This window comes from Ruditapes philippinarum, unplaced genomic scaffold (assembly GCF_026571515.1).
Source record: "Ruditapes philippinarum isolate M1 unplaced genomic scaffold, ASM2657151v2 ctg948_1_1_1_1, whole genome shotgun sequence".
In the NCBI taxonomy this organism is placed as follows: domain Eukaryota; kingdom Metazoa; phylum Mollusca; class Bivalvia; order Venerida; family Veneridae; genus Ruditapes; species Ruditapes philippinarum.
Window position 1 is genome coordinate 314,927 of NW_026854272.1, and position 12,679 is coordinate 327,605.

A 12,679-nucleotide genomic window follows, 5' to 3' on the forward strand; every position below is an offset into this window, starting at 1 on the left:
CCTGGCGGATCACAATCCGGAAAGACCGGCATCACAAAACCTGCAGACGACATGGTATCACGTGATAGGTCATATTCGAACGGTTCCGCACTAGCTGAAGAAGATGAAGACTTTGATTTTGATGGTAGGTAGTTAAAAGATGTCGTTCTCCGAATATATTAGTATCATTATGTAATCATAAAGGCCTTTGTACTTTCCCGTGACACATCTGTGCAATTGGTCTCATGAAGTGCTCTTGGACAGTTTTATTTCACGGATTTTAAAGTAATAAATCTATAAATATATGTATGGGGTACAACATGTTTGATTATGATGATGGTGGTGTTGATAGTTGTGGTGGTGATAAAAAAGCTGTAAATGATGATGATGATGATGATGTCAACGAGAACGACGATGGTAACGGTGATAGTGGTGGTGATGATGACTCGGAATTGAATTATGGACCTACGTTCTTAAAACTAAGTTTTACTTCAATATTTATATTAGATCAGCTAGTTGAACACAAGTTATATTTGGCAGTGGCTGGCTCAAAAGCGGTTTCGTCTCGCCCATGCCTAGGATACATGACCCGGCCTCTTCGTAATTACTAGTAGTTTAAACATAAATGAATTCATTTAAGCTCGGTTGTAAAAACAGAATGTTATCACTAATATAACCAGTCTGTAAGTTGGAATTGTATTTATTGGTAACAGTCGTGACCCATGTATGGCTCGAATCCAGGACTGACATGCAGGTACTTTAACCATTATATAATTGTTCCCAACAACAAAAGTCGTACAAATACTATTCACATATTTTTTTTTATCTGGGGACTATATTTTTCAGCGGATGAAGACATAGACTGCCCGGTAGATGATACTGAACTTAGTCAGAAATATTATCTGATGGCATGTAAAGAAATGAAGATAGCGTCTATCAGGAATGTATTTGAAGGACTTGTCAAGGAGAAAATGACGTGCAAAGGAATTGTAATGTTAAAGGATGACGTGAAGGCCTGTAATATAGCGCTCGTGGTAAGTTAATAATAATCACATGTTTTGTAACAATCTTCACTTTCCTCAAACGCAATGGTGTAAGCCAAATTTTTTTGAAGGAAAATAAAAAAAAAGAAAAATCATTAAATACAATCCTTTGTTTATAGTAATGCGATTGAAATATTTTCTGTCCTTTTTCTATTACAAATTTTAGTTATATAATGATTTCACCTTCATTGCAATTGGAAACCCAAACACTTTTTGTGACTATGTCAGCAAATTCCAAATTATTATATGCTGGAATGACAAATGAGCCGCGTCACGACAAAACCAACACAATGGGTTTGCGACCAGCATGGATCCAGACCAGCCTGCGCTTCCGCGCAGTCTGATCCGGATCCATTCTGTTCGCTTACCAACTCTATTACAAGTAGAATAACTAATAGCGAACAGGATGGATCCTGATCAGACTGCGCGGATGCGCAGGCTGGTCTGGATCCATGCTGGTCGCAAACCCATTGTGTTGGTTTTGTCGTGACGCGGCTCAAATATCTATCAAATAAAACTCTCTGACCAAATCTATGGTTTAACAATAAATTTATGCATTGAAGTTGCTGTCGTCTGTTGCCCGCTGAACATGCTTAATACACATTTTTTTCTCACATTTATACCATCATTTCCGTTCTTTTTGTTTTTGCATTTCAATCTTCAAATAATTTATTTGCATAAATGTTTTATCTTTCTTTTAACGATGAACTGCCATTTTTTTCTTAATAGTATGTCAATATTAGAATAGCCAACAATATAATGCATTACAAAGTAGGAAAGTTATTTTTAAGGCACTCATACATTTATTTTCAGGGAAATTCGAATTGCGAAGCAATAGAATTTGATGGTAATGAGATCGGACCAGACGCTGGCAAATATTTCAGTGACGTGCTTGAACGGAATATTTATCTCACAGAAATTGTACGTAATTATATTGGTAGCAGTAACTAAAGTTGTCGCTCATAGCGCTTTTGTAGTCATAGGTCACTCATAGCCTTCATTTGTCGTTCCTAGCAATAAAACGTCCGTTGTCGTTTCCTGATCTACATTAATAAGGAACGATATTTAAGAGTTCTTGAAAATAAAATGTTTGACATTTTTTTGCCGAGTCTGCAATTTTCATTATAATTAATGCTTCCGAGAGATGTCTTTTTCCAGATGTTTTTGTTCTGCTTTTTGTACAAGAAACAGCATTCTATATTTACATATACATTTTGCGACTTCATTAAAAATGATATTGCAGCTTTTTGATTATTCACATGTAATAACAAAATTCATTATTATATTAAGAGAATTACTTGGAACAGTCTTGGTTGTGAAGGAGCGGAGGCAATATGTAAAAGTTTACTAAAGAACCATAATGTGAGAATATTAGATCTTACCGGCAACCAGTTTACCGAGGAGTCAGGAAAATATTTCAAGGAGCTTATGATTGTATGTATTTCTTTCTTCTGTTTTTTTTTAATATTCTTTCTTTTTTCCATTCTTTCTTTTTTTCCTTTTTTCTTTTTTCTTTCTTTTCTTTCTTTCTTTCTTTCTTTCTTTCTTTCTTTCTTTCTTTCTTTCTTTCTTTCTTTCTTTCTTTCTTTCTTTAATGTTAAAGTAGTAAAATAGGTTCTAATTCTAAAGTTAATCATTTCTTGTTTTTTTTCTATTTTGATTCTTTGTTTGTTTCTTTTTTTGTTTGTTTGTTTCTTTTCTTTTCTTTTCTTTCTTTCTTCCTTTCTTTCTTTCTTTTCTTTATTTCTTTCTTTCTTTCTTTCTTTCTTTTCTTTCTTTCTTTCTTTCTTTCTTTCTTTCTTTCTTCAATTTTACGTACTAATAACTTCTAATCTTGAAGTTGACCATGATATAGGCATTTAAAATGAAACTCATTTTAGAGTCAGTCAAATTAGGAAATTCTTTTTCCTGATCTCTGAATTTATTTTTGTTTATTTTCAAAGCTATTCTAAGTCTACCCTATGGACCTAATTATTGTTAAAAACAAACTGTTCATCATTCATTATTTTTTTTTAGATATTTACACCATTTACTGTCACTGTTGCCTAGCAAGAAACTATTTACCTTTATTGTAAGATGCACTCAGTTTCTAGACAACTGATGTTCCTCATCATTTAAATAAATCACCTGGTGTTATTTTCTGTACCAGGAAAACAGTGCTCTCAATGAACTATATCTAGGACACAATTATTTCCGGGAACAAGGTGGGGAACTTCTCGGCGAGGGTTTAGGTAGGGATACAAGTTACATTTTTATATGAAAGCCTAAGACAAGATAGGTTTGTTAACATGTATATATAATAACATTAGGTTGATATAAAAATAATATATTGATAATCTCTTTGCTAAGCAAATGACAGAACAGTAATGATCCAACATGTACCGGAAAACAAGAGTACAAGTAATTTAATACATTCTTTGTGTATATGATAATATTTAACATTTAAATACATTTAAAACAAATTACGAAAATAAGCATGAATGTCGAGGCATACTGCTTGAAAAAATGAAATACAAAAATATAAGCTAGCTAATAAAGTATCCGGAATATTTTGACGTTTCAAAGCTAGATTTTGAGATATTTATACTCAGGGCCAGAATCTCACGGGAAGATATTACTCATATATAAAAAAACTCAATATTTCAACTACAAGTACAATTAGATGGACTTTGTAAATAAGTCAGTTCAAGATAATATAATATTGTAGTCTCATACATTTAAAACACGACCGTAAGTCTGCTATTTCAGAACAAAACGATTTCTTGCGAGTTTTCGACGTTAGCTGGAATCACCTCCGTCTGAAAGGTGCGCAAGCCATAGGGAAAGCACTTGAGGTGAGTAATGAACAATGTATATTGTGCTTTTATACAGTGTATAAAATTTCTATTGGGCCTGTGTGGTCATTTCTTCAAATACATAATGTTTCCAGTAATAAAGAATAGAATGTTTTCGATTTAATACATGTAGATATAGATACATGTATTTTCTCTAACTTGTTGAGGAATACGGTTATTTGTCGACCATCTTAAAAACTATGACTTTCTTTAAAGCTGCACGCCTCCAGATGAGCCAAAAATATTTCAAGAAATTCAATCTTCAGAAAAATGTATTAAGATCTTAAGAAGAGAAAAAAGATTCAATATTTAATTAATTATTAACATCTTATGTGCGATTAATGACTGATTTTTCACTATAATTCTACTGCGTTACTAACACATTAAGAGGTATTTATGTATATTTGACCACTTTTTGGTAATTTACATGGGTTGTAAGTGCCGTTTGCAATGTGTAAATTACTTTCTTTTTTCACTTCACAATTTTTTTCGTTTAAATACATTTTCAAAATGTTCATGAAAATTAGCATGAATCTGGAGGCATGCTGCTTTAATACAGAGCGAACTTTGTACCAAACAGGTGTTTCAGATTATATGTACAATGAATTTAAATAGATATTGTTCTCCTTTGATACGATGAGCTGAAAATTCAAACATGCAAACGTCTCAATCAGCGCTGGTACAGGTAACAATGTCTTTATATTTTTATTCATTATCAATTTATTCTATTAATTTTAGAACAACATAAATCTAGAGGTGTTGAACGTCGCATGGAACGGATTCTACATACATGGCGTATCTTGTATATCAACGTCATTGGCAAAAAATCAAGCGCTCACAGATCTCGATATCTCGTGCAACAGACTGTCAGAGGTTTGTTTGGCACAACTTCTTAAAGGATTGGAGAAAAATACAGCATTAAAGAAACTCAAGGTTGGTGAAATATTAAGAAATAGACGACACATTGTTTAACTTGTATCCAACAATTTACTTTTCAACACAGTTTTCCCTTGTCGATTATACACATCTGTTATAATGCTTTTTGTTATTGTTGTTTTTGTTGTTGTTGTCTTTTTTACGTGAAGGTGTATGAAGGTTTGATATTATGTTATTATGTGCAAACCTAAAGCTGCAATTTTGGGCTGGCTTTTACGTCACACCAACACAGAAGAGGTCATATCACGACTTTCAAGCTTTACTGACGGAGGAAGATCTCGGGTGTCCCTTTGTGCATTATTTCAGGCACGGACGGGAACCTGAGTAGAACCCCCCACCGTAAGCTATCCGAAAAAGTTCTTGACTGGATTGAAACCCACAGCGGCGAGTGGTTTGAAGTCAACAACCTTAACCACTCGGCCACGAACCCTTACCTTCCCGCCTCTTCGTCAATTCTTTAAAAATCTTTTTAAAAATGCTGAACACAACGCCACACCTTGTTGGTTATACATGTAGTGATATAATTATGAGTCAAAGGTATATAGAATGTATTATATTGTATTTACAGATATCTCGGAATCATATCACAGACACTGGTGTAATGGCAGTTCTGAATCAACTACAGAAACACCCTACAATTGGTCTCAACTATATTGACTTGGGCGTAAGTTATCACAATTGTTTATAAACACCCAAAATGACAAAACTTTCGCATATAGCCACATCTTTGAGTGATAATTATAATTTTAATAATAATAATGGTATTATAATAATGATATTACATATGGTGGTGGTGGTGGTGGTGATAATAAAAAGAAAAAAATGTTTTGTGTTTTAATAAGGGGTATAATTCAAGCAAATAGCATTTTACTATATTCATTATACATGGGAAGGGAAAGCGTAAAATATGTCAACAGCCATTGCTATAGTTTTTGCACTTTTAATAACTTGTAGACGACTTATAATAAATTCTGCCAAAATGTCCATTCGACAAAAAAGCACTTGAAAGTTTATGCTACAATGTATTTCTATACGTTTTTATGTACTCATTTCTTTCCCCCATCTGACACAGGACCAGCACGTGAAGGAAGAGTTTGTATCTTTGTTGAAGGAGCTGCAGCAGACGAGACAGATAGACATACAATATGGAATGGTTTGGACTAAAGATAGGGAACCTATTGGAAAACAGGTACAAAACTTACCTTTCTTAGGATGTGTTAATGGTTAAAAGGTCACTGAGTTATAAACATCAAAATTAGGGTTGATAACAATAATCTGAAAACTCATTAACGTTTGGTTCATTGTTCCCCCGACACTCCGAAGAAACAAGGAGATATTGATGTATATAACTCAGTCCGTCCGTCTGACTGTCCACACGGACTCAAGCGATATTATGGGATGAATATCCGTGTTCTTTCCCTACATACTGTATTTGTGGGGGAACTTATGGGCTAAAATTAAAGGTTGCTACGTGGTTTTAGAATTCAAGGAAGATAAAGGAATGACCTCATAACGTCAACTCGGGAGAAAAGTCAACCGGTCTGTCCGTCCGTCGCACTTCGTGTCCGGACGTAACTCGGCATTTCATCAAGAGATTTTGAAATAACCTGTCACAAATATTCATCATTATAAGACGATGCAACACCAAAACCCCTAGCTTCAAGGTCAAAGTCACATTTGGAGATCAAATGCATGTCAACATTGTCTGATTGAGTGTATATTTCGTGTCAGTCCATACTATTTTTATCATCAAGGGATTTTGAAATAACTTTGCATCAATGTCAAGGTCACGCTAAGAGGCCAAAGCTTTATCATTGTCTGTCATAATCCCAATTGTGTGTCCAGTCAACAACTCTTTCATTCATTAAAGAAGTTTAGAATAAGTTTGAACAAATATTCCAGTAGAATTTCATTTTTTTCAAGTTCTTTATATTCTAAATGAATGAATAACATCTTATTTATTATGTAACTTGTATATATTTTCAGGACCAAACAGAAGACGAATTGGCTTTATTAAATGAGAATCCGCATTATGTATTGATGGAGTTTATGAGATTACAAAAACTACGCTTGGTCGACTTGTTTCATCAGATGGACACTGACAAAAGTAAAGGAATCAGTGTCATGGAATTCCAGGAAGGTCTCAAGGTAAATATTGCCAGTTTCCTTTACCGCAGAAGTTAACAAGGTAAACAATGCCAGTTTCCTTTACCGCAGAAGTTTACCATTACATTAGAAATGATTTTAGTCAGTGGTTGTTTGTATTGTCATAAATTCATAATAAAACGCGAATTTTCTTTTGATTTTTTTTCATGCGTCTTAACAGAACTGTGGTGACCTATTTCCACACAGTTCTTTCTTGTAATAATAAATATGATTGTGGCTTCGGTTATGATGCAGCGTACATTAGTTGGTTGGTATTTTGTACAAGATTTTGAAATTGTTGAAGACAATTTTCTAGTTAACCTTATTTAATTTCACCAGCTTTCCGTCACCATCTTTTGTCAACTATTACATATTATATCACTTCTAGCTGGATCCGTTAATTCTGTTCTGACAGTAACAAATAAAAATATCCAAATTTGACTTGCATATGAAACGCTTAATTATATTATCAAACAGCGTATTAATTTGTTCAGAAATACAAATATTTTTTTTTCTCGTTATTGTTATTTTTTATTCTCAAGGTCATGAACATTCCTCTCAAGACAAAAACGTTGGAGAAATTTGTGAAAGCCTGTGACACAGATAAAAACGGGGAAATTGATTATATGTATGTATAATATTTCTCATTACAAGTATAAGAAATATTGTAATTGAATTCCGCTTAAATTCCATGAATTTTATCCAAAAAAATGTATGTGCATGTATAAAAAAGGTAATGATATTTCTACAGATATGCGAGATTTTTAGCTTTTGATCAATACTTGTGCATCTTAACTGTTGTAAAAGTAAGACAAAGCAGCAGTCTTATTAAAATCAGATTTTAATCATTGCTACATGCAAGAAAGAACTTCAGTAGATCTAAACTTAAGTCAGATTGGCAAACCAGTAGAGATACGAACAACTCCTTTATGATAGATACCAGTAAAGAGCATGTGACTTTACTACCATATCAATTTGAGAACGTTGCGTCGACAAATAGAACGAGCAAGCAAAATTTGCGTAGACAAAATGCTGTCCGAAACAAATGAGCTGAAATGATTAACTACAACAAAATGAAGGCAAATATATATCACATTTTTGTTTTGTTTTTGTTTAAATTAATATTCTATACTTTGGTATTGCATGTATTCTCCGTTTTCAAAACGTCGCCTACTTTTATGTAAAGTTGATTTAAGATTTAGAATAATTTTTAATCTTTCCAGAGAGCTTGTTGAAGCTAATAAGAAGTTTAAAGAAGAAATAAGACGAGTTGCAAAGTTAAATATTCCGTTAGAGAAAACAGATCTTGGTCGAATACAGAAACTGTTGAGAAAGATAATGTTAAACTGCCGTGGTGTACCACATAATACAGTACAAGCGACAGAATCTAGTGATAAAACCACTGTCGAAACTAGTGACACTGGGAATAAATCAGTGGAATGAAAAGTTTTTATTGTGCACCGTAAAATTTTATCTATGCCAACAAAACACCGTGTTTAAAATAATGATGTACTGTATTAACCGCTACAGAGCATTACCCTTATGGAGACAAGGGGCGTTGCTCTAGGTAGGTAAGTCATTGCCTAATATTACCTCTGGGGAAAGAATTTACCATAATTACAGAGATGTTAGATGCAGTTGCTCTACAATGATAAAGAGGTAGTTGCTGTACAGAGGTGCACTGTGTATTTTATTTCATCTGTTGAATAGTGCTGTTGGAGATAAAACTTCACTGCTGCTAGTGTTTTAACTAGTGCATTAGTTTTGAAAGCAAATCAGTTTGGCAAGACCAAACATATCAATTCAGCAAATATTAATTTAAAAAATTTAAATTTATTATTAAGCGTGCTAATTGTCAATTTCAAACCGTTGTCAACATTACTATAGACTTTTTTACTATACGAATTTTCCATAGTAACCGATGTTGCATTTCACAAGACGATTACTACAATTTATCATATAAATTAAGGCTTTAAAAGACGTGATTTCAAGTTATTTCACCCAGGAAACAGTAATTTTGGGATAAGCGGTAAGAACTTAAAAGATGAATTGACATTTATAACAGATATACGAAAATATGCGGGAATAATAATTCAATGACCAAAGGGCGCATACAAAAGTTTTCTATTTTAGGTATCATTAGACGACATTTTGATCAGTTTTTTCATTCCAATCTAAGAATATTGCATACATAAAACAAAGTGATACAATGGATACACAATTGAAAGGTGTATTACATTGCCACCTGAAAAAAAGGTTAATTGCGTTTTACTTATATATACATCTTAATTTAACCAACAAGATAGCTGAAATCAAATTTTCATGACACATTGATTCAATTATATTCCGTTTGTACTAATTTTAAATTAAAACGAGATAGTTTTACATGTTGCATTATTTAAACCCAATTATACACAAGATATGACACTCCAGCTGTTATATTCTAGAGAAATGTATATTGCAATGCAGGGTGCAATCCTGCATTGTTCGCTTGATTTGTTATTGGGTTGGAAGCCAGTAATAGATATAAATGATGAATTGAAAAACTCAACAATACCAGCAAGTTTATAGCCACGTTACTGGTGAAGAAACTCATTTCCAATCTATGCACTATTTCAATCATTGGTGGGCCAAGTCAAGTAGGTAGAAACATCGAACTTTGTTAAATAAATAAATTAATGAATTTATAAAAAAACAACAAAAAACAAAAACCAGACATGTGTCCACGGGGCTCGGATCCCCCCATCGACCATTCCACGCAGGACAAAAAAAAGACAATGTCAAATCTATAGATCTTCCCTAAGAAGTTGCAGCTTATGTTTTATTCAAATAATTCATTGCTACAGTTCCGATGATTGATTATTTTTAATGTTATGAATATACAGTATAATACGAGCAGTACATGCGTCATCCCCTAGCAGCGACGGCTTCAAAGACAGGCTCTTTGCTTGGTTCCAACAGCTCTTTTCAGGACCACCTCTTACCATATACATTTAGGTTCTCATCGGCCATTGTATAATGACCTATATTTTGGTTCAAAATTCATATCTTTGGCCTATACTCCGTGGAAATTGCATGGAGGTAAATTCACCCACTTTGTGCTTCAAAATTAACACTTTAAAGGCATGATTGGTGATATGTCCGTGGTCCGTACTAGACAGCGAAAGCTGCTATGTGCCTTTCACAGGCTGATGGATTCTCATTAAATATAGAATACATACATGTTTCTAAACCACCAGTGTGTATGATTGTTTGTCAAATGTTATACCAAACAATGCAGATAGATACCGGCACAAATAGGGATTACACAAATGAATAGATTTTATCATGATGCATCACTTTTATTTCAATTCCAACAAAACATAAATGTGCAACATAAACAATAAAATATGACAAATTTATATATCACTTTCATGCCAGAAATTACATTGTCAAAAGACTATCATGTAGGGAGAAAATAAGCACCTGTAATAACTGGACATTACAGTCAAAATAAAATACCATAAAATCATCCCAGTTACATTTTTACATGAAATACTTAAGAAAAGTAAAGTAATTTTCTGAACCCATCGTAATTTACTGAACTATACTCAGTTGCAAAAGAATGCGTGCACTTGACTTCATAAAATTCTGTATACATACAAGAGCAAAATACTGGCAAATTTGGTATCAAATTTTGTAGAAATGTATTGACCATACAATGGTGTTATTGTATTGCACCTGATGATAGGGAACTATCACTTTAAGTCTGAAATAAATCCTGTTAGAAACAAATAGTAAAAAATAAATAAGCATAATTTGAAGTAAAAGGGGGAGGTGTTTTTTAAGATATAAGTGCAGGAGAACACATAATTGTCTCATTTTCCCCCAGAAATACTTCAAGATGATTCATTTATCAATGAATCAGACCTGCTGAGAGTAATTTCATCGCCTTAGTGCAGTAAAGAATTAAATCCTTCTAAATTAAATAAGAGTTAACCAGTTATTGCACTAATGCGTCAATTTCTTAATTTCTATCTGATGATAAATTCAGGACACAAACTTAAAACATAAATCAATGTTAACAAGTTTCTCTAGCAATACAATAGGGAATTTCTGTATTTAATAAACATCAAAAACAACTCTCTCTCATCAAGAAAAAATTGCCAGAGGAAATTCTCACACGCAAAGTGGGTGTATTCTTTCCTTATCAATTATAATAGAAAGTCAATTTTTGTGAATTCCCAGAAGATATAACTAAATATTACACAAGAAAACATTAGATGTGGAAATTGTTTTACAGAAAAAAAAGAGTTTAATGGCACATAAAGGAGAACAAATTCAATATCTTGATTCTTTTTTTTTACTTATTTTACATTCCACCATAGAACAAACAAGCAAAATTTTAAGCATGTAGCCATGTCCTCATAAAACAAAATAGTGAATACTAACAACAAGGGGGCCATTGGCCCCAATGCCCTCACCTGAGTACTAAATGCAAGTGATATACAAAAGAAAAGTTACTAGGCCTTAACAATACACAAAACAGGGTTAATTTTTTGTGTAGGTAAAAAGTTGATGTTTTAAGACAATACACCAAAAACTTTAAAGTAATGATCAAGGTTAAAGTTTGTGGATGGGAACAGTTTTAACTTAATATTCATATAAAGAAAACCTATGACAGGGCCAATTTTGACCCTAGGGCTATAATTTGAACAATCTTGGCAGAGTTCCACTACACAATGTTTCATGCCAAATATCTAACCTCTACCCTTTGTCAATTCATAGAAGGTTTTTTAAGTTTTTACTTTATATATATATATATATATACACATAAAAACAATGACACCCCTGGGGCAGCGCCAGTTTTGACCCCCGGGCTTTTATTTGAACAAACTTTGTAGATATTTACTTAAAGATGTTTCATGCTTAATATCTAAACTCTAGCTATTTGGGTTTTTTGCAAAGAAGATTTTTAAGTTTTTGCTATACACATATAAGGAAAATCAAAGACCCCCGGGGCGGGGCCAGTTTTGACCCCAGGGCTTTTATTTGAACATACTTGGTAGACACTCACTAGAAGATGTTTCATGCCAAATATCTTAGCTCTAGCTCTTTGGGTTCTTTAAAAGAAGATTTTTTAAGTTTTTACTATATGCATATAGGGAAAATCTATGACCCCCTGGGGCAGGGCCAATTTTGACCTCAGGGCTTTTATTTGAACAAACTTGGTAGACACTCATTAGAACATGTTTCATGCTAAATATCTTAGCTCTAGCTCTTTGGGTTCTTTAAAAGAAGATTTTTAAGTTTTTACTATATGCATATAGGGAAAATCAATGACCCCCTGGGGCGGGGCCAATTTTGACCCCAGGGCTTTTATTTGAACAAAATTGGTAGACATTCACTAGAAGATGCTTCATGCCAAATATCTAAGCTCTAGCTCTTACAGTTCTTTAAAAGAAGATTTTTTAAGTTTTTACTATATGCATATAGGGAAAATCAATGACCCCCGGGGCGGGGCCAATTTTGACCCCAGGGCTTTTATTTGAACAAACTTGGTAGACACTCACTAGAAGATGTTTCATGCCAAATATCTTAGCTCTAGCTCTTTGGGTTCTTTAAAAGAAGATTTTTTTAAGTTTTTACTATATGCATATAGGGAAAAATCTATGACCCCCTGGGGCAGGGCCAATTTTGACCCCAGGGCTTTTATTTGAACAAACTTGGTAGACACTCACTAGAAGATGTTTCATGCCAAAT

At 33.4% G+C, this 12,679-nt stretch overlaps 1 protein-coding gene across 1 annotated transcript; it reads left to right on the plus strand.

Moving 5' to 3' along the window:
• The first annotated feature begins 299 nt into the window (after window positions 1-299).
• Window positions 300-8,512, plus strand: LOC132739610 (leucine-rich repeat-containing protein 74B-like). The gene is made up of 12 exons (XM_060727356.1): window positions 300-579; window positions 826-1,013; window positions 1,836-1,943; window positions 2,313-2,456; window positions 3,172-3,253; window positions 3,771-3,856; window positions 4,595-4,789; window positions 5,361-5,456; window positions 5,865-5,981; window positions 6,779-6,940; window positions 7,480-7,565; window positions 8,161-8,512. Exons 1-12 carry the CDS (start codon window positions 300-302, stop codon window positions 8,378-8,380), a joined length of 1,764 nt encoding a protein of 587 aa, XP_060583339.1. The 3' UTR covers window positions 8,381-8,512.
• The last annotated feature ends 4,167 nt before the right edge of the window (window positions 8,513-12,679 follow it).

Bases quoted from the DNA above. Each gene is read 5' to 3' on its own strand.
- LOC132739610 (XM_060727356.1), top strand. From the start codon at position 300: ATGTTTGATTATGATGATGGTGGTGTTGATAGTTGTGGTGGTGATAAA. The intron at 1,944-2,312 runs GTACGTAATTAT...TATTATATTAAG, and splicing joins ATATTTATCTCACAGAAATT to AGAATTACTTGGAACAGTCT. The intron at 7,566-8,160 runs GTATGTATAATA...TAATCTTTCCAG, and splicing joins AACGGGGAAATTGATTATAT to AGAGCTTGTTGAAGCTAATA.